Raw genomic sequence first — 27889 nt, 5'->3', positions numbered from 1 at the left:
AATTGGGAGTTAATTTATAGAAAAAAGGTAACATGGTGTTATGTCAATACGGCGTATATTTTTTATTTTTTGTAATCTCGTCAATTTTGGTTCATGACTTCTACAATGAGCCAGTTTCAACAAACTGCCACTGTATATGAGGAAGTATTTCCTTAAATCATGACACCATTTTTTCCTATAATTTACAATTGTGAACTCTTGTTCTGTTTATATTTGCTTGTAAAAATTGTTTATTTTCTATCGTCCCCCATGCAATTTTACAGGCTTATTTTGATAATCACTGCTAACAAGGCATCTTCTCAGTAGGGTCATGGAAAGAGAGCTGTCCTCTTAAATAAGTTTCAGTTCAAGGGAGCACACAAAAGTATTATCAACTGCATCAGTGATTGGTTTATTGTGAATAAGGCTTGAAGGATGTTGAAGAGCATTAGAGCTACTACAATGCCTGAGCCCAAGTAGGAGTAGCAGTACTTAGGGAAGTTTAACGTAACCATGCGTATAACAGTAACGCAGTGTTTATTCAATAAACTTGTTAATACACAGGGCAAGTGATTTACTTGAGATTAGTGTTGGCAAGGCTAATATCATATCAGGGATATATGGAACATCTGATCAATTTGTTTCATTAAAAACAAAACCTGTACACAGACTTAACCACCAATCATTAATATGGCTTTCCTGTCACTGCTGGTATGCAAAGAGATACACAGGAGTTCCAATGAGGATACTCATAAGAGTATCTCAATATTTTCTCAAATTTTGTTCTCAAGGTGAAAATCTTGTGCAAATCTTTACAGTCTGTCTGTCTGTCTCTCTCTCACTTCTCATCACATGAACTTAAGGTATTCTTTTAATTCCCAGTGCTTTATGCCTGTTGAACATAGTGTATTGCAGTCGTTGTGTTCATTTTACCATACTGTATATATATCTTTTGCTTGTGCAAAACTTGATAATTTATTCATTCCTAATATAGCTGTAAATTTTATTTTGGTAATTTTTCAGGCTCAGTTCAGATCGTCATTGAAGTGTCCTCACTGCCAGAAGGAATCAAACACCTTCGATCCATTTCTGTGTGTGTCCATTCCTATCCCTCAGCGACAAGTACAGTCCATTTTTGTCACCGTTGTCTACCTCAACCAACAACCCAAGCAGGTTAGTGGCCTTAAAAGCTATTGTGATTTGTCCAGAATTATTCTACCCATTTGATACCAATCACTAACTGACAAATGTTCTTGTCTGGGAATGTATGAAAGAAATGTTAATGTCTTTACTCTTTATATTACAATGAACTGGAACAGTTTCTGTATTATTATAAAAAGTTATGTATTATTTCTTATGACAGTTTATGTATTTGTAAAAACGTGTCAATTTGTTTATGAAATGTGAATGTGATTACAATCATGTACAGTGCACATGTTTAAGCTTATAAATATGCTCCATATTCAAATATAAAATTAATATTTTATATTTGTATATTTGTATATGTACTGTACAGTATGTAGAAATAAATTACTTTGAAACTTATGTTGGGTTGTGCAAGTCACTTGGAACTACTGTATTTGCTGTTGCATAGCAGCTAGGGATAATGTAAGAACAACCACAATGAAAAGGTGAGATGCTAAAGTGCTTTCAGCCCAACAGGAAAGTCTTCAGTAGCAGGAATTACGTCATTTCTGCTACTAAAAATATCTGTCAGGCTAGAAGCACTCTAGCATTCCTCGCCTTTTCATTGTAGTTGTTCGGCATTAATGTGATCAGTTCACAAAGAAATTACAGTGGGGTGACTTGAACCGTCATCCTAGTGATTTCCTGACACCTACCTTAATCCACTCGGCCATGATAGGGTTAAGGCAGGTACTGTATCTAGGAATTGCCAGAATGCTGGTTTAAATAACCCCCATTGTCTCCAAAATTATTTCTTAATGTGATCAGTGTCATAGATCATTTTGTGCACTTTGTGATCTTATGGAGAGTAAACTATAAGTACATGCTACTTTTAATCCGCCAAACTTGTCACTTGAACAGGTCCAGCTGGGTGTGAGTATAGAGGCCAATGCAACGGTCAGAGAGTTGCGTAAACAGTTGGCTGAAGACTGTGGCATCTCGACTGAAAGCCTTATTATTACAGAAGTAGATGGAGAGGGTTTCCATAGAACTTTTACAGGTGTGTATTTTCTTTCCTAAGATTCAGGTTTCACACTTCAGGACTTGTAGCAAAAATAAATCTCTGTATCCATTTTAGTGAAGCATATCTTATTGGCCTATTAACATTTCTTAATGTGTACTGTACAGTATGTAGAAAATGGTTGAGTTTGAATAGGATGTACTTTAATGGGTCAGTGAGCCTACCATAATGTTCTTATGCCATCTTTTAATCAGAGTTATGTAAAGAAAACTGAAATAGTTGGCAGTACAGTTCATATTTAAAGTGAAGTGTATGTTCAAGGTTTTACAACGACTCCTTTGATAACTATGAACCATTTGATCTGCAGGTATTGTCATAGTTCCTCGAGGTTAATTGACATGAGAATATTTCCAATACATGACACCCATATACAGTCTGACTGCACTGATTTTTGTTAAAGACAAAAATTAGATACATTTAAGACTTTAAGAATTTGATAACACCTAAAATGTAAATACTTAATGTTTTCAGCACTGTACTAAATATCAGTGTAATATGCAAGATTTCATTGATTCTGTATAGTATTTAGGGTGATGAGCCAGACTGAGCAAAATTCAAATGCCCCTCGCTTAGTTGAACAATGTTCAATTATACATGATATTTTGTACAGTATTTCTTGTGTATTTTATAAAACAAGCACGTGAAAACTTTCTTATTAAACAAAAATACTGTATCGCCACATTAGATCTCGTCTGGCTACTTGATGGTACACATTCTTATTGATTGATTCTTGTTTGAATGATCATTCCTAATTCTTGGTTTGGTTTTGATTCTTGAACTTTATTTCATATGTACTGTAGTGTTCTCTTTATTCACCAGCTTTGCCAGAAGCATTTTTGGTACATGAAATTTATGGTAACGCATGCAAATTTGAGTGCGTTAAGTATAGTTGTGGGCAAGTTGGTACTCTAATCATTGCCCTTTTCTTTATAGATGGTGCCTCAGTGAACGTCATTAGTGAGAGTGACCCCATATATGCTATTGAGTTGCCTCCTCACAAGGTGCCCACACAAGAAAGTGGTGCCTTTATCCTCATCACTTGGGTCAATGTAGTCCTCGCCGAGCCTGAGAACATAAGGTATTATACGCTACTCTTTATATAACGGTTGAACGAGGATGTTTACATGATCATTTTTACATTCAGGTTCATTCACTATAATATTTGTTTTGAATAATGAGTAAATGTATGTATGTATGTATGACCAGGGAGGCCTGGTCAACGGCGGGCTTGCTAAGCCCTGAAATCGCCAAGATAAATCACCTCAAGGTATGTATAAATGAATGAATGTAAGAATCTGTATGAATATAAGAACTATAGAAACTACAGGAGGCCTGTTAGCCCTTATGAGGCAGCTCCTAGAGTTGTTAGAACATTTAAATCTTGTGCAGTTAGTGATTAATTTACTGTACATTCCATTACCTTTTATTTGATCGATATCACAATGTGTTGCCTGAAATTTAAACGGCAAGTTTTGGGGTGAAATTGATGAATTTAGAAATAAATTATAGAATGCAACTAATGCATGCTGCACTAAAGCCTTAAAAAGCATTAAATGACTGATGTGTAAATTTGTACTGTATACAGTACTGTATGTGAGAAGGACTCTGATATAAAGTTAAAAAGATTATTAAGGAAAAACTTTATTATTTTTACATTGATACTTGAACTACTTTATATGGATTATGTGTAATGTGTTGTGCATGTCTTGTCATTCATTTGTATATCAATCTGTTTTTCCTTCCATTTAACAGCATTTGTATACAATAATTTATTTTGTTATACTTTAAATCAAATCTAAAAATAGGATAGGTTATTCATTATTTTTGAAGCACTGCTAACATGGTGATACAGTACAGGGTTGTCAACAGTCATGGTATCTCATACTTTTGTTTACATTTTGAAAGCTGGTGTATTAATGGATTCAGAAGTCTTTTGGAGAATTGAGAAAGAACTGAGATAATAATAATGATAATAATAATAATAATAATAATAATAATAATAATATTTTTTTTGCAAGAAGGTACAATGGGTTGGCGAGATTACATAAGACTGATACTTTTTACAGTGATTCAAAGCCACTAACACGCATAGCGTTTTAGGCAGGACGCAATATACTGTGTATCGAGTAGTATTGATGGATTACTGGCATGCAGAATGATTGAGGTAAATAAGTTTGGAAATGTGAAGAGTAGGATGAGAGTTGAAGCAAAACTGAGAACAATGGAGTATAGTACACCAACAAGACTTGGGGTCAAGACTACGTGAAGATGGGATGTGTTAAGGCTATGTTATTTGAAGAATGTTGCATGTTTCTTAGTGTGCTATTATTGTAAGAACTTATTACATTTGCAGATGATGAGTCACAATAATGTGGCCGAAAAATGTTGACCAAACCACACACTAGAAATTGGAGACGATGACGTTTCACTCCTTCCTGGACCATTATCAAGTCGATTGTGACACAATCGACTTGATGATGGTCCAGGACGGACCGAAACGTCATCGTCTCTTCAATTTCTAGTGTGTGGTTTGGTCGACATTACATTTGTATTATGACATAATATTTGCTGCAATTTTAAACTGTCTTGTTTCAGGTTTGGTGGTATATACCAGAGTCAGGTGGTGCGGGATGTAACCTATGTAGATCTACAAAAACTATTACTCAAAGAAATGACCACAATGGTTACCAATGATACCCTGACGTCTGAACAAGAAGTAAGTTTTTCTAACTTGCCTAAGTTTGGCGTCATTAAAATTATATTCCACTTGACTGTGTTTTGTTATATTGTTCTTGTATTTGTTTTTTTAATGGCCCATTATTATTGTGTACTGATGGATCCAGCTATTACTCCTGGAAAATAAAATTGATTTTAATTACCTCACAATTTTACACAATTTGCTCTTAATATGATGTGATGTGATTTTTTTTATTGTTGTGACAGAGTGGACTGTTTCTAATTGGAGTTGATGATGGAGGAAGTTGTGTTGTGTGCCTTGACCCAGCGCTGGATGTTCCACTGTTCCATGAAAGTGTGGAGCAGGCTTTGGCTCTCTGTGAACCTTCTGCTGGACCCCCACACATTAAGCTCATTCTGCAATGGACTTCAGAAACCAAAGACAAGTAAGTAAGACTTGCAGGCCAATTTTTTAAAGCACTTTGAACATTTGTCAAGCTTTAGTTTGAGTTGTAGATTACATTGTTTACCTGAATGAAACGCGATTAAAACTTGCATTAGATAGTAGGCTCGATAGTTATGATCACCTGTGACAACACCTTCATGAGGTAAATTTAAGATGTTCAAGTTGGAGTATCGCACTTCAATCTGCTATGCTTTTTAGAATACATATGATGCTTTCAAGAAGTGGTTTTCCCTGGTTATCTTGATCTTCTCTTACTTAGTACAATTTAACATTTTCTCTCGTCTCATTCCCTAGTTTTCCTTCTTTTGTTTACTTAGCCTACAAATGCTAACTGAGGTAACCTTCATCCTTGCCGTTTTATTTCACCAGGGAATTAAAACACTGTCATTCTTGCTGTATATCCAAGTTTTTTCATAATTGAAGGCAATTTATAACTAAAATTTCTGAAGTACAGATAAATTTAAGTCTCATTAGAATATTGAATGTGCATGTATATAAAAGTGAATGACAGTTTTATTAAAAGCTTAACTTTTGTATTCATTACCTTGCCTTGATTGTGGGATGAAATACATGCTATAATGGTTGCTTGTGAACACATTGCTTACATTATTGAACCATATTATGTACGGTTAAACTCGTAAGTGATTACACAATACTGAACCTCGTAAGTAATTTTGCAAGATGTTCAGGTTTATATATAAAAAAAAAAAATTCCTTTAAATCTAGATTTACACATTGTCAATGTGGATTGCAGGAATTATCCTTAATTGTAGGTGTGAGACTGACTTCTCTGAATAAGAGTATTTCTTTAAACAGTACTCTGTGGAGAAATTTGAGTCATGAAGGTAACCATCACCAATCTAAGGATCATTTCTGCAAAAGTTGTTCATCTTTGACAATTTTATGCCCGTTTATTAGTGCACTCTTGCTATTGGCTTGCAATTCTTATTCCACAGGTCTATCAGGTTGGGTACATAATATAGGTTAAAAGTAGTTTCCACATAGTTATGAAATACCACATGCAACGTCAAATTTCAGTGTAGTTTAAGCATGAAATTTATTCTTAATAAAGTTAAAATGACAAATATTATGTTGAAGGGAGCCAATTAAATGTTGCAGATACATTATTGATGATGTTGACCATGTGGACGTGCACTCTAGTGTGAAGGACCTGAAGGAGAACCCCCAGCAGTGTGCCTCGGTATCCTTGCACCAGTGTTTGCAGGTAATAAAATGGTTTTTTCCTCAGTAATACAGTTCAGTAGTCTTCAATTTTGTGTAATAATCAGTATTATGATTATATGTACTTGCACCTTTGTACTATAATTTTTTTCTTCTAATACAATTAGAAGTGAAACTAAAATGAATATGGTGATAGCATGGCTAAATCACACATCAGAAATGAAGAAATGATGACATTTCGGTTTATCCTGGACCATTATCAAGATGGACCAAAACATCATCATTTCTCAATTTTCTGATGTGTGGTTTGGTCATCATATCTTCAGCTATATTACTGTGACTTCTCATCTGCATATGGTGATAGACTGCTGGAGAAAGAGAAATTATTAATAGAAAAAAAGTAAATAGTTATCTGAATTTATCAACTCTTAAGCATTCGATCCACTTAGATTAGTTATCATAATTTCAGAGACAAATTAAATTGTAACTTTTTTCTGTTTAGGTATTGAACACTCAAATGTAGTAGTCATAGTAATGTGGCTGGAACAAATAAACACTGAAGTCCCCACATTTGAAAGAGGAGCTTTGTCAATGTTATGGTCCATCCTAGATCATTATCATGATGCAGTAATGGTATAGGACAGACTGATATGTTGTCATTTGTCCTAGTTTGAAGTCTTGCTTGCCATCAAAGTTATCTACTTTTGTGTAGACAGTGAATTAGAGCAGTTTATTCATTGTGGATGTAACTCCCCTTTACTGGAAACATGCCATGGGCCTTACACAAGGAGTAATATTACATTATTTTAATGCTTAAAATTCAGTCATTGAATTTATGATCTCTCATAGGCACTATTTTCTTTCAGTAGATGTGGAGATAAATGTAACTCAGTGTTTTGTTTTTCTGTGTTCTAGCCCCCTTTCCTATTAACAAATTAGTAACAAGGTTTAAGATATGGCCATATGTTTGAATTTAAAGTACCCTAAAAATAGCTATTTGTAGTGTTTATGCAAGAGTGGGGCGACCTGTTGACCAATATTCTCATGATCAAATCATATGGTGAAACTATTTTCCGGTAATCTATAATTCTTCTCTTGACTGGGGAGCTTGTGAGCATTATTAAAGGAAGATTTGTTAATGTAACTATGGTAGGCATATGACTGGTGGTTACCAACCAACTGGCTTGTGTCCGTCCAATTGTCACCCTTTTGTAACATAATTGCTTTTTATATAGGGATACCACCTCTGGTGGAAGTGTAGGGACCCATAGCCTCAGAGAAGAAAATAAAGAGTATTCAGAGAATACCTTGTGGATTCTCACTGAACACGTTAATATTTTATATTAATTAATTATTACTAGTAGATAAATTTATGAAAGGGACTTAATTTATCGATTATCCAAAATAATCAATAACCATTTTATGTCTGGCACTTTTTATATTTTAAATTTATTGGAAACCTGAAGGGTCTATATTTGACAGTGTTGATAACCGTAAATAATTTTAAAATAATGTTTTAATTTGTACTACTTTAGATCTTATTTTGTAGCGTATCATTTACATATTGTATGTTATACAGTATCACAATACTACAGTTTTAACAAATTAATGTCTACTCGTACTATATTTCTCTACATACAAAAACTAAATGGTTTTGTGAAAAAGAAAAAAACATTATTTTGAATTATTTATATAATTCCCAAAAGATTGCTATTTTTAAATGTTTTCTTCTGTTCCAAGTTTTTAAATATATCCAGCATACTGTATATGTCTGCACATAATATTACAATTACACAAAAAAAAATTTAGCCTGAGAGCTTTCCTAGTTTTAGGCCATATGTCACATGTATAAAAAAAATTTAAGTGTCGCTTCCTCCATAGCTGCACACATCGGCCGAGAAGCTAGGGTGTGGTGATGCGTGGCACTGCCCGACTTGCAACCGCAAGCAGCAGGTGGTGAAGAGACTCATGTTATGGTCAGCACCACAGATACTTGTAATACACCTCAAACGCTTTAGACAAGTAAGTACACTAGCCTTTTTTAATCAATTTTTTGTGAAATTTTCAAAGACTTGTATTCAAGTTTAATTATTTTTAGGCCTATTAAGGTAAAATAAATACACAAGTGAATTATACACCCCGAGATATGGTGTGCCCTAAAGTATCCATGCACCACTCAAAAAAAATCTTGTACATATTAAATTAACCTCAATTTGCTATGACTAGACTATGCGAAGTATCTGGGTTTGAGTTTATGAAAAGTACAATTTGTATTCTGAGCCAGTAATTTGGCTGCTGCCTAAGGTAAGATTTGATGTGTTCAATGAACAGGATTATGTAGTCAGACAGGATCGTTGATGTTGAGAAGGGTAATTTGTGCGCCAGATGTGAACAGTTAGGAAGTAGGGCATAAAGAACTAGATTTCACTGTCTCCATACTCACTGATAGGTAAGCACTGTATTGGCACTACTAGGAATGTTGGAAACACTCCCTGCAAGGTCATTATTAAATAATAAATCAAACCAAAAATTACCAAGAGTAGATAATTAATAAAACTTGCCCAACAGAACACGCCTCCATAACATCACAATGGTTTCACGACCAAGTAGATATTGCTCGGGCCATCGTCCTAGAGCCCTGGGTTCAATTCCCGACCGAGGCAAAAACAAATGAGCATAGTTTCTTTCATGTGATGCACCTGTTCATCTAGCAGTAAATATGGGCATCTGGGAATTAGACAGCTAATATGGGATTTTGTGTAATTACCTAAGTGTAGTTACAGGATGAGAGCTACGCTCTTGGTGTCTTCCCAGCACTCTGTCATATAAAACTTTTGAAACTACTGTTGGTTTTGATCTCCACTACTTTCCCGCTTGACTTGTTCCAACCGTCTACCAGAGAGGTAGACGGTAGACAAGAAAACTTTCTAATATTTTTTTTGGCACCTTTGTTTCCTTTGCTTGAATCTATGACCTCTTGTTCTTGAGGTTGCTGGTTTCAGGAATTCCTCTATCAATTTGGTTGATTCCTGTTATTATTTTGTAAGTGATCATATCGTCTCTTTTTCTTCTATCTTCTAGTTTTGGCATATTTAATGCCTCTAGCCTCTCTTTGTAACTCTTGTTTTACAGTTCTGGAAGCCATTTTGTAGCATGTCTTTGTACCTTTTCCAGTTTATTGATGTGTGTCTTGAATATAGGTACCATTCCAGGTTTTACCTCACAAAAGTTGTGCATAATTTCTTCACTATTTTGCCATCCATGCGATTCTGAAAAGCAATTCTAAAGTTGGAAAGCACAGCATAAGCTCCTTGCACAAGTTCTTTAAAGCCTTTTCACATAATTTGTAGGTTGTGTAATGCCTATTTTCTCATATTCCACTTTCTATAATATGGCATTTATTCACATTGAATTCCATCTCCCAAGTGTTGCTCCATAAAATGATTTTGTGCAAGTCGTCTTGTGAAGGGGGATGTCAATTGTCCAAGTATCTTATCTTCCCTAGTCGCTTGGCATCAATAAACATGTTCATATAAGCCAGCATATAATTAACAGTCTATAATCCTGACTGGAGGATAAGATAGTGATTAGTATCTTGGGGTGGGGGGTCATGGCCCAGGAGTCTACCACATAGCTCTGTTTGGTCATCGTGACTTAGATACTGCGGTGGTTGAGTAAAGTCTCTTTGGTGAATATCCTGTTTGAGCCCCGTCCCCAAGCAAGACTCGGCAGACCTGTGATACATTCTTGACTTCTCTGGATAGAATCTCTTCATTCCTTATCTAACCATTCACATGAACACTTTAGCTCTAATCTGCCTGGTTTTGCAGTTGGATTACTAGATGGTGTCCTTGAATCTCCGAGATTCGTACTAGCATGTCCTGATTTATCCAGGATTCAGGGTCTACCCTGCAAACACACAATGTAATGGTCTCTCTTGTTACAACTTGGTGCAAAGTTATTACATCTTGTTATAAATTTTTATGACAAGATAAAAATGTGTACATTTATCAGAATTGAATTCACACAGTACTGTATATGTTAAAACTTGTAATCTGTAGAAATCAAACTGATCAATTTGAGTGTTAATAGACAGGCCTATATGCATTGTTTCTATTGTCCCAAGTCACTGAAGCACTTGGTTTCCTCTGAACATCATAATTACACCTCTCAACACACTTCAGTATTCATGAGCCTAAAATTACATTTCACTTTATGGTTTTTTCCAGGGTGTTTGTTTTTCCTGCAATCTTCAGAAGCATTTCTGTCTTTAACAAATGAATTGGATTTGATTACATATATTTGAAAATGTTTTTGCTAAGTGTATACAGTACTGTTATATTCGTAGTGAAAGAAAAGAATGAAGCACTATAATAGAATGCTCTTGTGTTCTTTTATTATACATGTATACCTATAAATTAGGTTCATTGTGATCTGTAAACTTCTGGCCTCTGTGCTCTACCGTCAGTTTACTTTGACCAATTAATTTTTTTTTTCATATTTTGTGGTATCGACGCTGATACCAAAATGCAGATCAAGTACAATCTTAAGGTCAGTGGATAACAAAAATATAAGGTCACAGTTATTCTAGAAAAGCGATTTTTGTACCCGTTATTGGGACCGTGCTTTTAAAATTGCTTTTAGTCATGGAAATTCGTTATTTCTTTTTATTTAGTTTCTTCAGTTAATGCTTATCATTGTTCAGTGTTATTTACCATGAATTTTTATGATTGAGCTAATGCATATTTAAACATACATTGTATGATTATCCACATCATTTCCAATTGGCAAAGTATTCTTGTATTCAGTATTTGATTTATCATGCCGTATCATGATAAAAGAATTACATTACTGTATTGTTATTTCTGGGAGGGAGCCCTCAGTAGCTCTCAGAGTTTAACTCTGAAACCACCAAGCCTTACGTCAACACACCAGGTCTCTGAGACCCAGTCATCACCTACCAGAAGTCGGGACCAAAATCTGGCTTATTCTATGAGGCAAAAGGAGCAAGGGTTCAGAGATCAACCTCAAAGCAAGGAAAACTAACCAGAAAGCATAGGCACAATAAGATAAGCAACTGCTTGAATGAAATTGGGCAAACATAGGAAGACAGGTCAAATCATTGTTGCTGAGGTAAATACCATTAATTGTGATACTCCTGACTGCCACCAGATGGCAGCTACATCTGGGGTCTGTCAGCCTGCTCCCTTGCAGTGCTATTAGGCTCCACTCAACCAACACTTGCAGTCTCTGCTTCTAGATTCTGGTCTTGGCTTCTGAGAGGCGACTGATGGGTCTTGGGGTTCTGATGTAATGGGCTAAGTCTTGGTGGCACCAGAGTTAAGCTCAGGGAGCTACCAAGGGGCCATCAGAAAAGGGTATTTCATTACATTTGATGCTTGAATTTTGTGGGTGTAAGATGTGTACAGTTATTTAATGACCAGGAGCCAATGCTTTGGCTGAATTACATTGCTAATTTTTTTTATTCTGCTCCTCTGTTAGTCTTAGTTAAAAGTTTTTGCATCAAGATTCAGTAGATGTTTTTATAATCGTTCTCACCATTAGCACGTAGTAGACTGGTAGGCCTTAGTTGGTCATGGAAATATTACTATGGGACAACCAAATAAGTACCTGTTCTTCCATTGATAGTTCTCTGCTTGGGCACATTCACACTGCAGCAGCATTACTGCTTTATATTGTGCATTATTGATTACACTTCATTACTCTTTCAGGAAATACCTGTATGCATTTTTCAATCCTTTCTCTTCCTGGGGTGCCCCTTGTGGCTTCCTGTAGCTATATGCTGAGATGTGACCCAGTTGATGGTAATCATCTGCTGTAGTTCTAGAAGGCTACCAAGGACCAGAGACAGAACCTGGCACTCTTGCAGAGGTGCAAAGGAGCTGTGACATTTATTTTTGCCACCTCACTGGGGAGGGGCAAGCAGAAAGTCAGTGTGTCAAAACAAACTACTGCTAGATTCAAGAGACTGCAAAAGAACTCAACTAAGCAAACAAACGAGCAAATTCTCCTGGAAGTATCACGAGCTTGTTCGCACCGCCTCTCTCCAATCATATGGGTGGAGGGGGAGGTATCTCGTTGCCAGGCATCCCGAAGCTCAGTTCTTGTGCTGATGTAGTGATTACCGTGTCCCTTTTCTCTTGTACTGGCTCTGGTGTCCTGTTTATTCAGTTAAGTTGTGTTTGCCCTTGGTGGCTTTCACTTGCACTGCTGTGTAGCATGAGCCAGGTCTTCAGTGTACTGTACTTGGAGTTGTATATATTCAGGGTTTCCTTCCCTGGGTGCTCCTTAACACTGTCCTTGCACTGACAGTAATCTTCTCTGGTGTGTTTAGGGAGTTGCTCCCTAAGATGTCCTCCTTGCTTGAGGTGGCCCTTGCCTTTGGCGAGTCGAGGGTTCTTTTCCCCCTCGGTCTTTACCCTGGTCAGGAGTGATGTTGGCTAGTGGGGCACACTGGCAGGGGGGGGGGGAGGGAATCACTTGCTCAGGGTTTACGGCGTGCTTGTGTACAGTCTCAATACTACTAAAGCGTCGTTTCACAAGCTGTCAACCTTATTTGACCTCCCTGCTCATGTGCCACCTGAGCCGGCAATTTCTGGGTAAGCCCCGGTGCTCCCTGATATCCTGTCCCTCCCTCCCAGGTCATCGGATGGACACCTACATCTGCCCTAGAACTGAGCTTGGGGATGCCAGCTGGTGGTGGGCTACTTCCCCAACTTCCCTCAAATGCATGGGGGAGGGGTTGGCAAACAAGCTCACACTAGTTCTGTTTGTTTATGTAGTTAAGTAGTTGGGGAAGTTCTTTTGGCTGGTTTTGAGGCTTCTGTCTCCCTTGAATCAAGCAGCAGTTTCTGACTCTGACTTTCTGGTTACCTTTTCTGGTGAAGTGAGGAAAATGAATATTACTACTCCCTTCGCATCTGTGAGGGAGGCCGGGTTTTAGCTCTGGTCCCTGGTAGGCCTCTAGATCTCTTGCTGAGGTGACACAGTTGATGGTAACCATCTCAGCATATAGTTTCAGTAAGCCACCAGGACTCGCCCAGAAATTGGTGTTTCTTTTCATTCAACACAGTTTTTTTTTTTTTTTATCTTTGATGTGTGCATTTGTTCCTCCTTCATTTTCAGTCATGTATGCTTGAGGTGCTCTTCATTTGTCTTGCACATTTATTTATTTTAGTACAAGCAGTCTTTTTAGTGCCAGCATGTGGAACTCTCTTCCAAACATTTTGTCTGCTCTTTTGAAATAGTCTTTTAACACATATAGGTAGTTTAAATTCCTGTTTGGAAATTTATTGTAGATGGTGATAGATACTAATTCAATAGTTTCTATTGCTTCCATGTGTTCCTCTTATCATATTCATTTTGAGTAGAGTTTTGTGAATAATGATTTGGTTCTTTGAATGAAATAGTAATATTAAAATAATCCTCATTTTCTTTAAACAGGGCACTCTGCAGAGCAATTCCTCGAAACTCTCCACTGCAGTCAAGTTTCCACTTACTGGTTTTGACATTTCTGAGCATGTTGCCAGTAAACCCATTAACACGCACACTAACAGTAGTGTGGACTCGAGTGTGCTAGGTGGTGTGTGGTCCCCTTGGAAAAGACCAAAACGTTTCATACCTCATAGTGATGACAACGTCTATGATTTGTATGCAGTGTGTTACCATCATGGCAAGGACATGCAAGGAGGACACTACACTGGTGAGTGAGTGTTAAGACAGTTAGGGTACTATTAGGGTTCTTTAGAACAGTGTATTTTTTTATCGGAAATGAACTTATTTCTGAAATATTCAACTTGGTTGCCCTGTAAGGTAAAATTCGGCTGTTGAAGGAGAATGATCAAGCATTCAATCAAGCAGGGGGTACAAAGCAGATCAATCGTACAGTCAAGCAAGGTAATTTCAGGAGTACGAAGCATCTTTGTGTACTTTCCAAACGTCCTCACAGATTCAAGGTAGCACAGGAGATAATCATCCAGCTGAAGTGAGCTGTATAAATCTCTCTCTCTACACTCAAGTCTTAACAACTTGTCAACTGTAGCCATCCCTCTCCTTGGTGTAGTAGTAGCTTCTCTATTCTACCTATCTAACTCTCTGTTCTCGTCTGTTTTTATTTGGCAATCTTCATTGAGTATTTCTGAGTTGCTATACAGTATTTATTTCAACTTAATAGTATATCACCTAGCACGTTTTTTTTTACCTTGGTCCCGGTCACACACGGCCTGTTACATCAATCACATCACAAGGAGGAGGAATTTCTATGCACTGTCAACCCAGTCAAGAGTGACAGGCTCAAATGTTTCAAATAAACAAAGCAATTTAATACATTTGCTCTGTTTTTCCACTTAATAGAAAAACTATAAACTATATAGTTTGTAAATAGTTTTTTACAATAAAAGAATAGTTTACAATAAACTTTATAAGTTTCTATATAGTTTGGCGTAAAACTATATCCTGCTGTTTGATATACTTGTCTAATTTATTCTTGACCTCTAGTAGATGCCACCCGAGTCTACATTTAATTGTGAAAATCATTATTTGATTATTTTTTTACTAATAAGATTAAATAATTCATACCACAAAAAATTGATTGAAAACTAAGAAAATAACTTCCAGTGGCAAAATGCACACATGTAAATGCTTTTTCGAACCACATACAAGCATGAATATAATAGTTCTGGCAATATAAGTGTGTGCAGTATTAATAATTATCACAAACCATCGACTTATCACTTTTAAGGAAAATGTTCACTCTACCAAAAATCACTTTACCTTGGTAATTTAACTTGTCTGTACCTCTTAGATAAATACAGTATTTTCTTTAAAAGTGAATTTATCCTGTTATTGAACATATTAATTTTGTCATTTTTCCTCTGCAGCCATGTGTAAGAATACTGCCGACAACAAATGGTATAGTTACGATGATAGCAAAGTTGAGGCTGCATCTGAAGATCAGGTGGTTGATCCCGATGCCTATATCCTTTTTTATCAGGTGAGGAATATCCGAGACCACTGTACTGTTATGAAGATACTGTGTGCAAAGAACATTTAAGATATCATTCATTAAAATCTGTATAAATGAATACTATATTTATATATTGTAATAAAAAATTACATTGAAAATAATGTTGCATAAATAATAAATACATTTTCATATTTCAGCGGCGAAGTGATGCTAGCCACATCACCTGTAGTGAAGGTAGTGTGACGGAACACTGGGCTTACAGAATACCTCTCTCATATTTGCCTTCATCTCTCATTCAGCAGGCTAATAAGGAAAATAAAGGTAAGAGTCAGTTTCTTTGAAATGGCTAGCTAAAAGCATATCTCGTATTCATTTCCAAATAGGGATATCTAAAATGTGCTCTGCAAATTATTCACTCAAAATAATTGATTCACTCAAAACTAGCTCGAATTCGTAAGTAGTAATAGCCACCACCAGGCGGCTTTGAGCCCCCCCCCCCAGTCCGGCTCGGAGGCCCCCCCCCCCAAGGCTGGCTCCATGGTCAGTCTGGATCTCGTGCACAACAAACCGAGGAACCTGGCAGGGAGGGAGTGAGTCAGGGCGCCATTGGGGGCTCTACCAGAAAGAGGAATTTCGTTACGTTCAAATCCGGATGTCTGGGAGAACCTCCTTAGTTACTTTTTGAAGCTGAGTAACCACTGAGAAAGAAGTGAGCATGGGACTTAACAGGGAGAAGAATAGTTGGCAGGTACTAGGTTGATGAAGAGATGGTGGGCCAGATTTCTTGGCCCAGTGCAAAACGAAACTGGCTGGGACCTGACAGTGAACAAGTGAGAAGGTGATGGTGGCCAAAACCGTCAGTACTTTTAAAGCGTCATGTGACAGAGTACTGGGAAAACGGGACACCACGATTGTAGCTCTCGTTCTGTTACTATATTTATCCACTAATGAAATATGTCACTTAAGTATGATGTAGGGACAGAAATAGGAGAAACAAGTGACAAATAACTTCATACTTTTGCCACAAAGAGATGCAGGTGGGACACTAGTAATCTAGCCACCTGCTCACCATACAAATGGTGATCGACCTGCATCAGAAACTCCAGGTGTGTAGAGCAGAGGAGAAGGCTGAGCCAGTGAGGTATGTTACCTTCCCAATCTGCTGAAAGGAGGAGCCATGGAAAAGCACCTGATTTTCGGCACCAGACCTGAATAACTGGAAACCAAGGCTGAGCCGACCACCAAGGAGCCAGCAGGATCACCTTGTCTGAGTACAATTTTAGCCATATTTTTCTTTGGGTGCCTAGTTCCTTTCAAGTGATTGCTTGTTTTGTTGTGCCTATGCTTTCTGGTTGGTTGTTACAAGGTTTTGTGGTTGGTCTCTGACCCCTATGCTCCCGTCGCTTTTGAAGAGTAGTCAGTCTGGTCTTGATCTCCAATTGGCATGGATGGGTCTCGGAGGTCTCTTGTCATTAGCTAATGCTTTACCTCAAAAAGCTGCTTGAGGCCAGCCAGAAAAGGGGGTTTATTATATTTGATATATAATTTTTGTACTCTACTAATGGATAATTGCATGTTAAAAGATCATACATGTGTAGTTCATTAACTGTCATTTTTTCAGCACCACTACCACCACCACCTTTTGAGAGAGGAAGGTCATATGGGACATTACCAGCAACGGTAAGAAACCAAAGACAATCGTCTACAGAAAGAGAGCATGCATCTGACACCGAAGCACCACTGGCCTCGCACGATGTAAGTTACCAGAGGTAGTATTTATGTATTGGTGGCAGGCTTCCTTTTAAATTAAAGAACAACCATTATGGAAAATGTCTTCACTAAACATGCCTTTCTATATCTTTTCTCTTCCCATAATTGCCTCCATTTTTCATGTTTGCAAATAATGATGGCTTCCCCATCACTCAAGGGCCATTGATATACAATATTTACTATACCTCAGCTCGTGCATTACAAATCTGTTGGCTATCAGTCTTTATATCAATATTAATAGAAAAAAAAAAAATTTGTAGTCCATTTAGTGACCCTTGATGCACTTCTTTGGCTTTCTGACATTTTAAATCTTGATATGCACAAGACACCCACTTGTATTGACAGATTCATACCAAACAGTTTTGCTGCAAGGATAATTGTGGCTCATATATAGTCTTGTTATTTGAGTGCAGAATATACTTTCCCCTGGGCATGTGGGATAGGAATCTTTATAAGCACAGTCATTGCTCCTGTTGTTGATATTCAGTTTTATAAATGTACATTCACTTGAGTATATAGTGTGTACAGAATGTTTGAACTGTAAATTTTGGGATCTGAGAATGTAGTAGTGCACATGCAGTTTTACACACAGACTTGTGTCTAGACAACTCCCTCTAAAACAAACCGTAAAATATTTTTTTTAAGAATCCTGTGGAAAAATTGGAGGTGTTCCAAAACCAAGACTTTTATTATCTTTACCTAAATATTAAAATGATGTATATGCAGTATAGTACAGTATGCTCAAATGTTAAGGTTTATTAACACACAACAACACTATTTAATGGAAGCCAAATTCTCTTTTTAGATATCCATCACGTGAGGAGCTTGCAATTGGAAGATTTTACTCACCCTATACTTCCATACTCTTTTGACATTAAGACTGTACAATTTTGCCTTTTAATTTTGCTCTAATTACAGATTTATAGAGGTTGTTCGAAGTGCACAACACTAACAAAAAGAGCTAGGGTTGTGGGAGAGCAAATTGTGCATACAGTACCAATATTAAAGAAACTTCAATGAAATAGTTAATGATAACCAAACCACACATCAAAAGATGGAGAAACGACAACATTTCAGTCAGTCCTGGACTGACTGTCATCCAGTCGTGTGATGACTTGATAATGGTCCAGGACTGACCGAAACATCGTCGCTTCTCCATCTTCTGATGAGAGGTATGGTCATCATATCTTCAGCTATGTTATTGTGACTCATCATCTGTAAAATAGCTCATTTTCATTTAGTTTAGCACATTTTCATTTCTAGGCTCACGTGGCTGTCATTGTCAGACTCGTGTAATTCAGAGTTTACCGTATTAAGCCCAAACTTTCAAAATTGTTACATTTTATAAAAGGTGTGAAAAGTATTAATTAATTACATATACAGTATAAATATTTTTTTTTTAGGAATCGCCAGTCTTGAAGAGACGCTCCACCAGCACGTTGCATGAAAATGAGAACTCGCCTACTGATGATATGCCAAAGTCCAACTTGAAGACTGAAACAATTAAAGTAGAAATCTTACCAACTCAGAATGGAATTGAAAATGGTGATCTTCACATGGAGTGTGAAAACAGTGTTGCAAATATGCAGGAAAGTGACCAAGAAATGATAGAAGTACCACGTAGCTCATCAAGCAAAACAGTTCTGATATCTCGATGTCAAGCATTAAGGGACCAAGACTTGACAGATATGAGTGACTCCCTACCAGTTCAAGGTACTGTGAATGGCTTTACAGAATCTTCAGAGATTGACAAAGTAATGACAAATGAGGAGACCAATGTGCCTTTATTAGAGAATCAAGTGATTGAAAATAGCCACGAGGAGCAAACTCCTGAAGTACGAATCCACCCAGCTACACCAGAAGTGCTTGCAGCTCATCAGGGACATGGTGAGGGGCAGCCCAAACGTAGTGTAATTACTCTTACCCTCCGGCCAAGAAATCCCAGTGAATCCTCGAGTGTGGGTATGTGCGAGTCCCGTGTGAGAGTTGTGTCCCGTACACCAAGCATGGTTAGTTCATGCAGTACTTCTAGCATTAATAGTAATCCTATTGTAAATGGTGTGGACCATGTGTATCAGAATGGTAATATAGATGATCACAGGGAAAATAAAATGTATGCTTTCTCTTGTGATTCAACACCTGAAGTCAGAATCACACCTTTGACAAAGACATTCGAGTCTTCATCAAATCTTGCTCCCTCCAGAGTGTCCACGAGGTGCACAAATGCTAACAAGACTGCAAGTTTTGTTGTAATAAATACTCCGACAGTAAGTCCACGAGCGCCTCGGCCAAAGACTCCTGTCTCGAATAGCTTTAATGGTTCACCAAGGCCATTTACCCCAAGAAATAATGGAAAATCGAGAGATTCTTCTGTAGATTCCTACAAGAGTCAACGGTCTTTAGTTATAAAGAAGGAACCCACAAACAATTGTAAGAATCAAAATTTACTCCCATCTGTTAGTTACTGTGGCTCGGTTAAGAACTGCTACAATGGTGTAAGCTCAAAAATCAGTAAATTTGAAAGAGGAGATTTCAAGTACAACAGGGATTCTAAATGTGATTTGAGAGATTTAGAATACGAGAGGGAGCAGCCCAATGATCGAGAATTGGTTTATGATGGAGAGGCAAAATATGAACATGGAGGAGCAAAGTATGAAAGGGAATGTAGATATGAAAGGGACATTAAGTATAATAGAGAATTAAGGTATGATAGTGATCTCAGTTTTGATAAAGACAACAAATATGAGAGAGATGTGAAGTATGATAAAGAAAGCAGGTTTGATAGAGATTATAAGTTTGAAAGAGGAAGCCTTTGTGAGAGGGACTTTGAGAGAGCCTACAAATATGAGAGAGAAGGTCTGTGTGAACGAGATTATGATTATAAGTACGATGGAGACTCAAAGAGTAAGAGAGATTATAGATATGATAGAGATCTAATATATGACCGGGATTCAAAATATGAATTCAAACTTGGTAGAGATGCTAGATGTGAGCGAGACTGTGTATTTGATAGAGGAGACATAATTGGAAAGAGCAGATTGTGTGAGAGTCGGGACCACTGCTCCTCTCAGGATTATTCTACGGGGCTAACAAACACTGCCACAAACCCCCCTGTAATTACAGAGTCCAGCGTATGATAGCGCCTACAGTGCTGTTTGCTCTTCTTGCCAGAGTCATTTAATTTTTAGCAAACAGTAATTTTCCATAAAAAAATCATAAAATGTAAGATTTTATGAGCCAAGTGTGATATAATTTATTTCAACATACCATGGTGATGTATGTAAACAAACATCAGTCATATGTCTGGCGTGGTAGCCTTGCATCCCACTTGATTTGATTGGTGATATGCAGCTTTTGGTATTGTGTATTATCTCATATGCAAATCTTTAGAATTTTAAAGATATTCAGGTTGAATATACATTTTATGAGGCACATAGGCTTTTTCATATGCACATGCTGTTTATACATTCCATATTTGCAGATTTCATACATATAGAAAATATGTAAATAATTTTTAATGAAAAATGTTTATTAGAATTTTTATAAAATATTCCTAAATCAAGTTTAAGAATAATATATATATACATATACATAATATTGAGTAGTTATTGAAGTGTGGGAGTTTGTAAGGAAAGGTTATAACCAGTTTGACCACTGGCAGCTCAAATATGTTAGGGGGAGTTCCTGTGCCGGTGACAGCCTGTAGACCGTGCCAGACTTCATCTTCACAAGGATGACTGCACGCGACAGTAATACTGAAGAAAAGAAACAAAACAAGTTGATAAAGAATGTTTACAAAGGTGTTATCCAGTGTGATGTTGCATTTTTTTATATGCACAATTTTTTTTTTAAATCTAGATCACGAATATATGGAGTGCAAAAGTTCATTGTTTGGGGTGTGTCTCGTGTTTTCATGTTGGCACTATTAGGGTGGGTGAATTTGTGTGTGTATGTTATCTTAAGATAGGCATTCAGTACTGTTTCAAATGGACGAAAAAATAATAGCATAATGTGATGATTTGTTTTTCACATTGCATTTTCTTTTATTTATTGGGTCCATTTTCAGGTGATACAATTTTGGTGATATTCTCACTACACAGCACTGGATACACGTCAGGTTTTTTATGCTGTAAGTTTTAGCTTGGATGAATCACTTCTGTGAAGATACATGACCATATGCACTTTGTAAATGACAACTCATCAAGATGGACCTGGAATTCATTGACAGTTGAGTGTTTGTGCAACTTAAATGTCCATGTAAATTATTTTTATTGTATTATATGTTGCAAGTATGTTTTTGGTTGAATATCCTATTTATGGATATTATTATGGCTGTGGTGTGCTTGAACCTGTTTTATTTTGTATTTATGGCTGCTATATTTGAAAATCAATCCAAAGGTAATGTTTTTGATGTAACATATCAGTTTGGTTATTTTATGATGCTACTTGATTTGTATATATTTGGTCAGAATAATAATAATAATAATAGAAATAATAATAATATAATAATTGCTATAACCATTTTTGTTGAACCTAGGATCCTGCAAAACATTATTTAAATGGGAGTGTTTGGTTTACAATTCTTCAAATTGTCAACTTGCAATCTTTCCTTTACATGTATAATCTTTTCTCTTTCAGTTACACAGACCTGACCTAACTGGTCATTAACAATTTCCATAAGTGACATTTTCCCATTTCATCCCTTTTTACTTGTTGCCCCTACCCCCCTCTCTGGTCCTCAGTGGAGATTTGAGAGGGCAGAATGGAATTTTTGTTTGCCACTCTCGCTGTTATTCCCTGCATATGAGATTACATTCTTCCTTTTTCATCTCACCTTACTAGATATTGCCATTTACTCAGTTCCATACTATTGTCCTGTACCTTGGTTAGGTTATCTTGGTTATCTTGAGATGATTTCGGGGCTTTAGTCTCCCCGCGGCCCGGTCCTCGACCAGGCCTCCACCCCCAGGAAGCAGCCCGTGACAGCTGACTAACACCCAGGTACCTTTTTTACTGCTAGGTAACAGGGCCATAGGGTGAAAGAAACTCTGCCCATTGTTTCTCGCCGGCGCCCGGGATCGAACCCAGGACCACAGGATCACAAGTCCAGTATGCTGTCCGCTCGGCCGACCGGCTCCCCCTGTTACCTTGAGGTGTTAACGGGGCTTAGCGTCCTGAAATCTGAAAATAAATCGGCCAAAAAAAAAAATAAAAGTAACAACTGCCATCTGTAGCTGAAGAAAATGTTGACCAATTTCGTTCCAACTTCACATGCCTAGTGCCGGATATGCATTCTCCAAGATGTAGAAGTTACATGAAAATCCAATTAAAAACAAAAGGGAAAAAGTAAACAAAAAAAAAAATTGGTTGTCAGCTTTTTGTACAAAGGAATATAAGAAATACTGCCATTGGGGCAATGTATTTATGATATACAGTATATTAAAATAGAGCATGATAACATGCTAACTCATTATTATGTGTGAAATCTGGCCCACCAGGTGACACCAGCTGCATATCCATTATGTAGACCTTCCTTACTACTACTACTTGTATTCTTTGTGCATCAGACAGGTGCTTGCATATCTTTATCCCTGATTGCCGGTATATAGGAAGTGTTATCATTATTATCAGTACCAGTTGCCCTCCAGTCTCGCATGCCTTTATTTAAAAAAAAATCGTAAACAAATAATTTCTTAACATATTTGGATGAAAATTTCATGATGGTGATGGCAAATAACTGGAGATTGGTTTAAATTTTTTTCACTATTTTTCATGTATTGAAAAATACTCTACATCACCGGGCCCCATAAGTCTGGTAAACATATAGTTACATACATTTTGTGGGAGTTTTAGAACTCCATTATTGCTCCTCTCCCCTCTTAATCTGGATTTTGCAAGTACATATCTCAGTATGACTGATGTCCTAGTGGATTTGGAGGTTTATATTCATTCTTCCTTTACTATAAATTTCTATGGAAGAAGGCTTCAGTGAAACATTGAATAAACTTGTTACCAAATAACACCTATGTGTAATTCACTTAGGATTTTTTTTACTCTAATTGGGGTCATACAAGAAATAATCTAGGCAAATAGATACTTTGCGATAATCCACCTGAATAAGTTAGGCTGAGGGAACCATTAACACTGACCACCCAGTTAAACAACACTGCTCCCACTACTGCAGTTATGAAGGCTCAGGTTTACATATGAACACAGAATCAACAGCACACTGCAATGTCAGTGGGGCATTAAATACACAGAAATTGAAAAACCAGCTGTCGTGTGATTTTCCGCACCCATCTCAATACCGAGCGACATTTTTAAGTCGGGTGTACCTCTTGCCTACACTTGGGTAAATAGTAGGTGTCCACTGACCGTCCTCATGCCTCAATCCATCACCTGTTGCAGGTGTCACTGGCAGAGTTCAACTGGATAATCTCAAGAGAATACCTTGAGAGAGATAAATAAAACAGAACAAATAAGGTTCAAATTGGAGCACCATACTTTGGACTGGTTTTGCTCATACTCCACTCATGCACTCACAGAATCTTTCAGTTACCAAAAGTGACATGAACTTGCTGGCTTCCTTCACACTGTACATGGTACATACAAGGATTAACTAGCAAGAGGTTGCGGGTGGTGGTGGTGTCGACAAGATGGCGGCTAGGGTAATGGTCAGGTGGTAGTGGTCCAGGTCTCTCCTACACGACACGTGATGGTTGCTAATACAATGGTTACAGGCACACTCAGCTGAGCTGGTCAATGTGATGAATATTGGTCCACATCCTTCCCCACTCTCTTCTAAGATTACATTGATAATACTGGATTGCATTGACTCACTTGATTACAAGTCCTTTGAGAATGTCTCGTTAGTCTCGGTTCCTCTCTCTTCAATTACAAATAATGATCTAATTTGTTTCTAGAGATTTGGTAATTAATTTAACTATCGTCTGCCTACTAAACATTGCTGGGCATTTTGTGCAGTATGTAATTGTCCTCTGGCTAAAGGAACAGAAAATATACAACTATAGCAAATGACTGGCCAGCATAGAATAAGGACTTGAGTCTTCTACAGTGCACACAGGTGTCCACTTCAGATGCAACCCATCCTCAAAAAAAAGTCACTTTTCACTCATGTGCATTATCTCATATATATGGCCAAAAATGGATGTAATTACAGTAATTTGAAATTAAATCGGCTCACAAAAGTTATGTACTGTACTGTCCCGTTTTCTGTTAAATTAAACAATTAAACAAACCGATAACACACTAATGACCATTGTGTGATATCACTACTCAGGATAACCATAACTGTAAATGGATACCCAACACAGTGTTTGCACGACCAGCTCCCACTGGGAGCAGCCCATTAAACGTTTCAGCTTAGTACAGAATACCTGTACAATCTTTAAGACTCACTTTGTCTTACTCTTCTAGCTTCGCCATTTCAACAAGTCAAGTGGAACGGTCCAGTGGGCCACGTGGTTATCTGTAAAATCTGGGGAAGCATTTGTTCACCCTTCACCCTTGTAGCAGGGTTAGGTTATCTTAGGGGACCTTCTGTCCACACATTAAGAAATAGGAGAATAAGTCACTGAGGGCTAACCTCTGTGAGTCCCAACCAATCAAGTGGAAGGACAGTGATTAGCTCTCAGCCAAGGAGAGTTTATTCTTAGGAAGGGAAAGGAAAGCTAGATAGAATGAAAGTACCGAGACGAACAAATCCACAAGGGCCGTGACGAGGGTTCGAACCTACGTCCGAGATCGTAGATAGGGAGATCAGCCCTTGTGAATTTGTTTATTTGATGCATCACGCTATTGTGATTTCTGTGTGTAAGTACTGAGATAGAGAGGCCACAGAGTAAAAATCCGCTCCCTTACGGAGGATACAGGCTACAGTAGTCATAATGAACTAGCCAGTCTGTTGTCCTCTCTCAAAGTACGATTTTCTAGATTAATACCCACAAAGGACCTCTCATTCATAGCACTATGCTATCGAGATGAAGATGTTGACATCATGTTCAAGGGAGATAACATACGACAATTGTAAAATTACAATTTTCAGGTCATTATACCCCAGAGCTGTAGGCCAGGAATTAATTACCATCTCTGATTGCCTCTGAGCAGCCTGATGGCAGCAATCTCCCGAGAAAATAAAGAAAATCTAGTTGACTTGAAGCAAAGTTAAATAATGAATAATGATACCAATAATTATTAAAATTATTAATTAGGAGTTATGGTTCACCTGTGGTAGACATAGCTACCACCTATGGCTCCTTATTTTAGTATTTTGGATGATTTTAAGATTAATAATTAAGATTGTAGTGAAGTCGTCAGCAAAGATGATGGCTGTTGACAGTTGAATACTCTCTTTATTAAAACCGAAAGAGTTAAACAAAAGTAATAATAAGTCTCCATTTTGTGTCAACTGATGTTTCAACCCATGATTTAAATCACTATTACACAGTGCATCATGTTAAAGGTTAGCACTTAGGATAAATTAATTATTAATAACTTATTACATATAATAATGACACTTTCGCTAAGCATTATATATAATAGTGTATGCTTTGAAATTCTTAGAGAATGAATCGTATGAATGTTAACAGAAAACGATGTAATGTTGGAATGTCTATGGGGTAAACTACTGCAAACAGGATAGATAAAGGGTCTACAATATGTCACACGATGTTAATGGGGTCTACTACCACCCAAAAGATTAGGTATGGCGTCCACTACCACCTGTTGGATGGGTATGAGGTCCACTACCACCTGTTGGATGGGTATGAGGTCCACTACTGCACAGGATGGTTACTAGGTTCACTACTGCCCACTGGATGGGTATTGGACTCACTACCACCCATTGGATGGGTATGAAGTCCACTATCACCAAGAGGATGTGTATAAGTGCCCACATGATGGGTATGGGGTCCACTACCGCCCATAGGGTGGGTATGGGGTCCACTACCATCAGTAGGATGGGTTATGGGTCTGTAACCGCCCATAGGATGAGTATGAGGTCCATTACTATCCAAAGGATTGGTATGGGGTCCACTACTGCACACAGGTGGGCGGTAGTAGACACCATACTCATCCTGTGGGTGGTAATGGACCCTATATCCACTCAAAAGGTGGTAGTGGACCCCCATGCCCATCCTACGGGTGGTAGTGGACCCAATACCCACCCAACAGGTTGTAGTGGACCCAATACCCACCCAACAGGTGGTAGTGGACCCCATACACATCGAGTGACTAGTTGTGGACCCTATATCCATCCTGAGGATACACTGACAGTGGTGAAGGTAGCAATATTCAGTGTACAGGTTCCCAAGTAGAAAGACTTGAGAGGCATCAATATAAAAGGCTGGTGTCACGTGACAGACTTGACGTAGTGAGAGGCAATGTCGTGTTATGTTATCTCGTTGTTGTAGATGTTCTTTAAAACCCCAAGACGGTCTTCGTTGCCTTCCTTACTGTCTGGCTGTGGTCGTCTGAGGTGGAGGTTATGATATGAGTTAAAGCTTATAAATCTCAAGGTAAGCATACAGCTCTAACAGGCAGAACTGAAGAGGTAGGAGCTGTAGAAGGCGTGTAGAAAGGAACTGGGAACCGCCTGACATCCTATAAGACTCGTCTTGAGACTTATACTCCAGGTGCTCGAGTATAAGACTTATACTCCTGTCTTATACTATATTATATAAGACTTATACTTCTGTCTCCAACTGGAGACAGGAAGAGCGAAGAAGGTGACGGGAAGTCTTGTTCTGAAGACGAGAGGAGCGCAGAGGACCCATCCAGCGTCACGTGGTGATCGTCGAGGACGCCACTTGTGCAGAATAATATTCTGAATAATGGCATCCTGGATGTTAATAGTTATTATAAAGCATAAATGTTCACACACTTCAATAAGTTAAAATCACTTAATTTGTCATTAACGAGCAATATCTTAAGTCAATTGAAAGCAAATATTTATCATCATCCAGTGTTGTGTCAGGAACTTTGAGTTGTTTGGTTGCTTAGTCTGTTATTGAATATGGTGTATAGTGTAGTTGTCGAGCGGCCATTAACAGCTCCTAACTTTACGACCCATTCTATTGCAAATGTTGCTCTGTTGTACCTGTTGTTCTGTTGCAACATTTATAATAGAATGTTGCATTTGGTTTGTTAATTAGATTTAGAAATTAACAACTTCAAACATTCAAGCTGGGGAACATTATTGGTTCATTAGAGACTCGGTCTTATTTGGGGAAGTGAAGGAGTGGTTGTTGGCCATTGTTAATTGACACTTCAGACTCGCAAAATGTTAACCAATGGGGGTGAGTTTTAGAGTGAATGTCGACCAATCAGCGGCCGGGTTTGGTAGGCTGCTGGGTATAAAAGTGACGATGAGACTAAAAGCACTACAGTGTTGTTTTACCTCACTTTTGGTATACAGTTCCAGCTTCGTCTCTTGAAGGTGAGCTGTATGGTGAGGATCCCCCCCTTCCCCCCCTGCCCTTTTGTTGCGTCCCCCCTCCCACCCCCTTCCCTTTGCTGCGGCCCCCCCCCTCCCTCCTCCTTCCCTTTGTTGCGTTCCCATATCTCCCTTGTTGCTCCCCCCTCTTTTCCTTGTTGCGCCCCACCT

The 27889-nt window shown here is 37.9% G+C and overlaps 1 protein-coding gene across 2 annotated transcripts in view; it reads left to right on the top strand.

Annotated features, from left to right (window-relative positions):
* LOC123755459 (ubiquitin carboxyl-terminal hydrolase 31) overlaps positions 1-27889 on the top strand; it is a 91560-nt gene that overhangs the window by 61715 nt on the left and 1956 nt on the right. Inside the window, exons 4-16 of one of the 2 annotated variants that reach the window (XM_045738164.2) lie at positions 1003-1152; positions 2026-2164; positions 3119-3263; positions 4781-4901; positions 5129-5307; positions 6447-6552; positions 8391-8531; positions 11043-11060; positions 13974-14232; positions 15410-15522; positions 15693-15816; positions 17117-17250; positions 18669-27721. In XM_045738164.2, the coding sequence (XP_045594120.2) occupies positions 1003-1152; positions 2026-2164; positions 3119-3263; positions 4781-4901; positions 5129-5307; positions 6447-6552; positions 8391-8531; positions 11043-11060; positions 13974-14232; positions 15410-15522; positions 15693-15816; positions 17117-17250; positions 18669-20402 (3363 nt within the window). In that variant the 3' untranslated portion in view covers positions 20403-27721. The remainder of the gene's footprint in view (positions 1-1002; positions 1153-2025; positions 2165-3118; positions 3264-4780; positions 4902-5128; positions 5308-6446; positions 6553-8390; positions 8532-11042; positions 11061-13973; positions 14233-15409; positions 15523-15692; positions 15817-17116; positions 17251-18668; positions 27722-27889) is intronic. The other variant, XM_045738173.2, reaches the window with a different exon arrangement.

The sequence above is a fragment of the Procambarus clarkii genome, chromosome 55, assembly GCF_040958095.1.
Source record: "Procambarus clarkii isolate CNS0578487 chromosome 55, FALCON_Pclarkii_2.0, whole genome shotgun sequence".
Taxonomy (NCBI): Eukaryota; Metazoa; Arthropoda; class Malacostraca; order Decapoda; family Cambaridae; genus Procambarus; species Procambarus clarkii.
The sequence above is the reverse complement of the archived record's forward strand: the minus strand, read 5'-3'. Positions and strand labels throughout refer to the sequence as shown.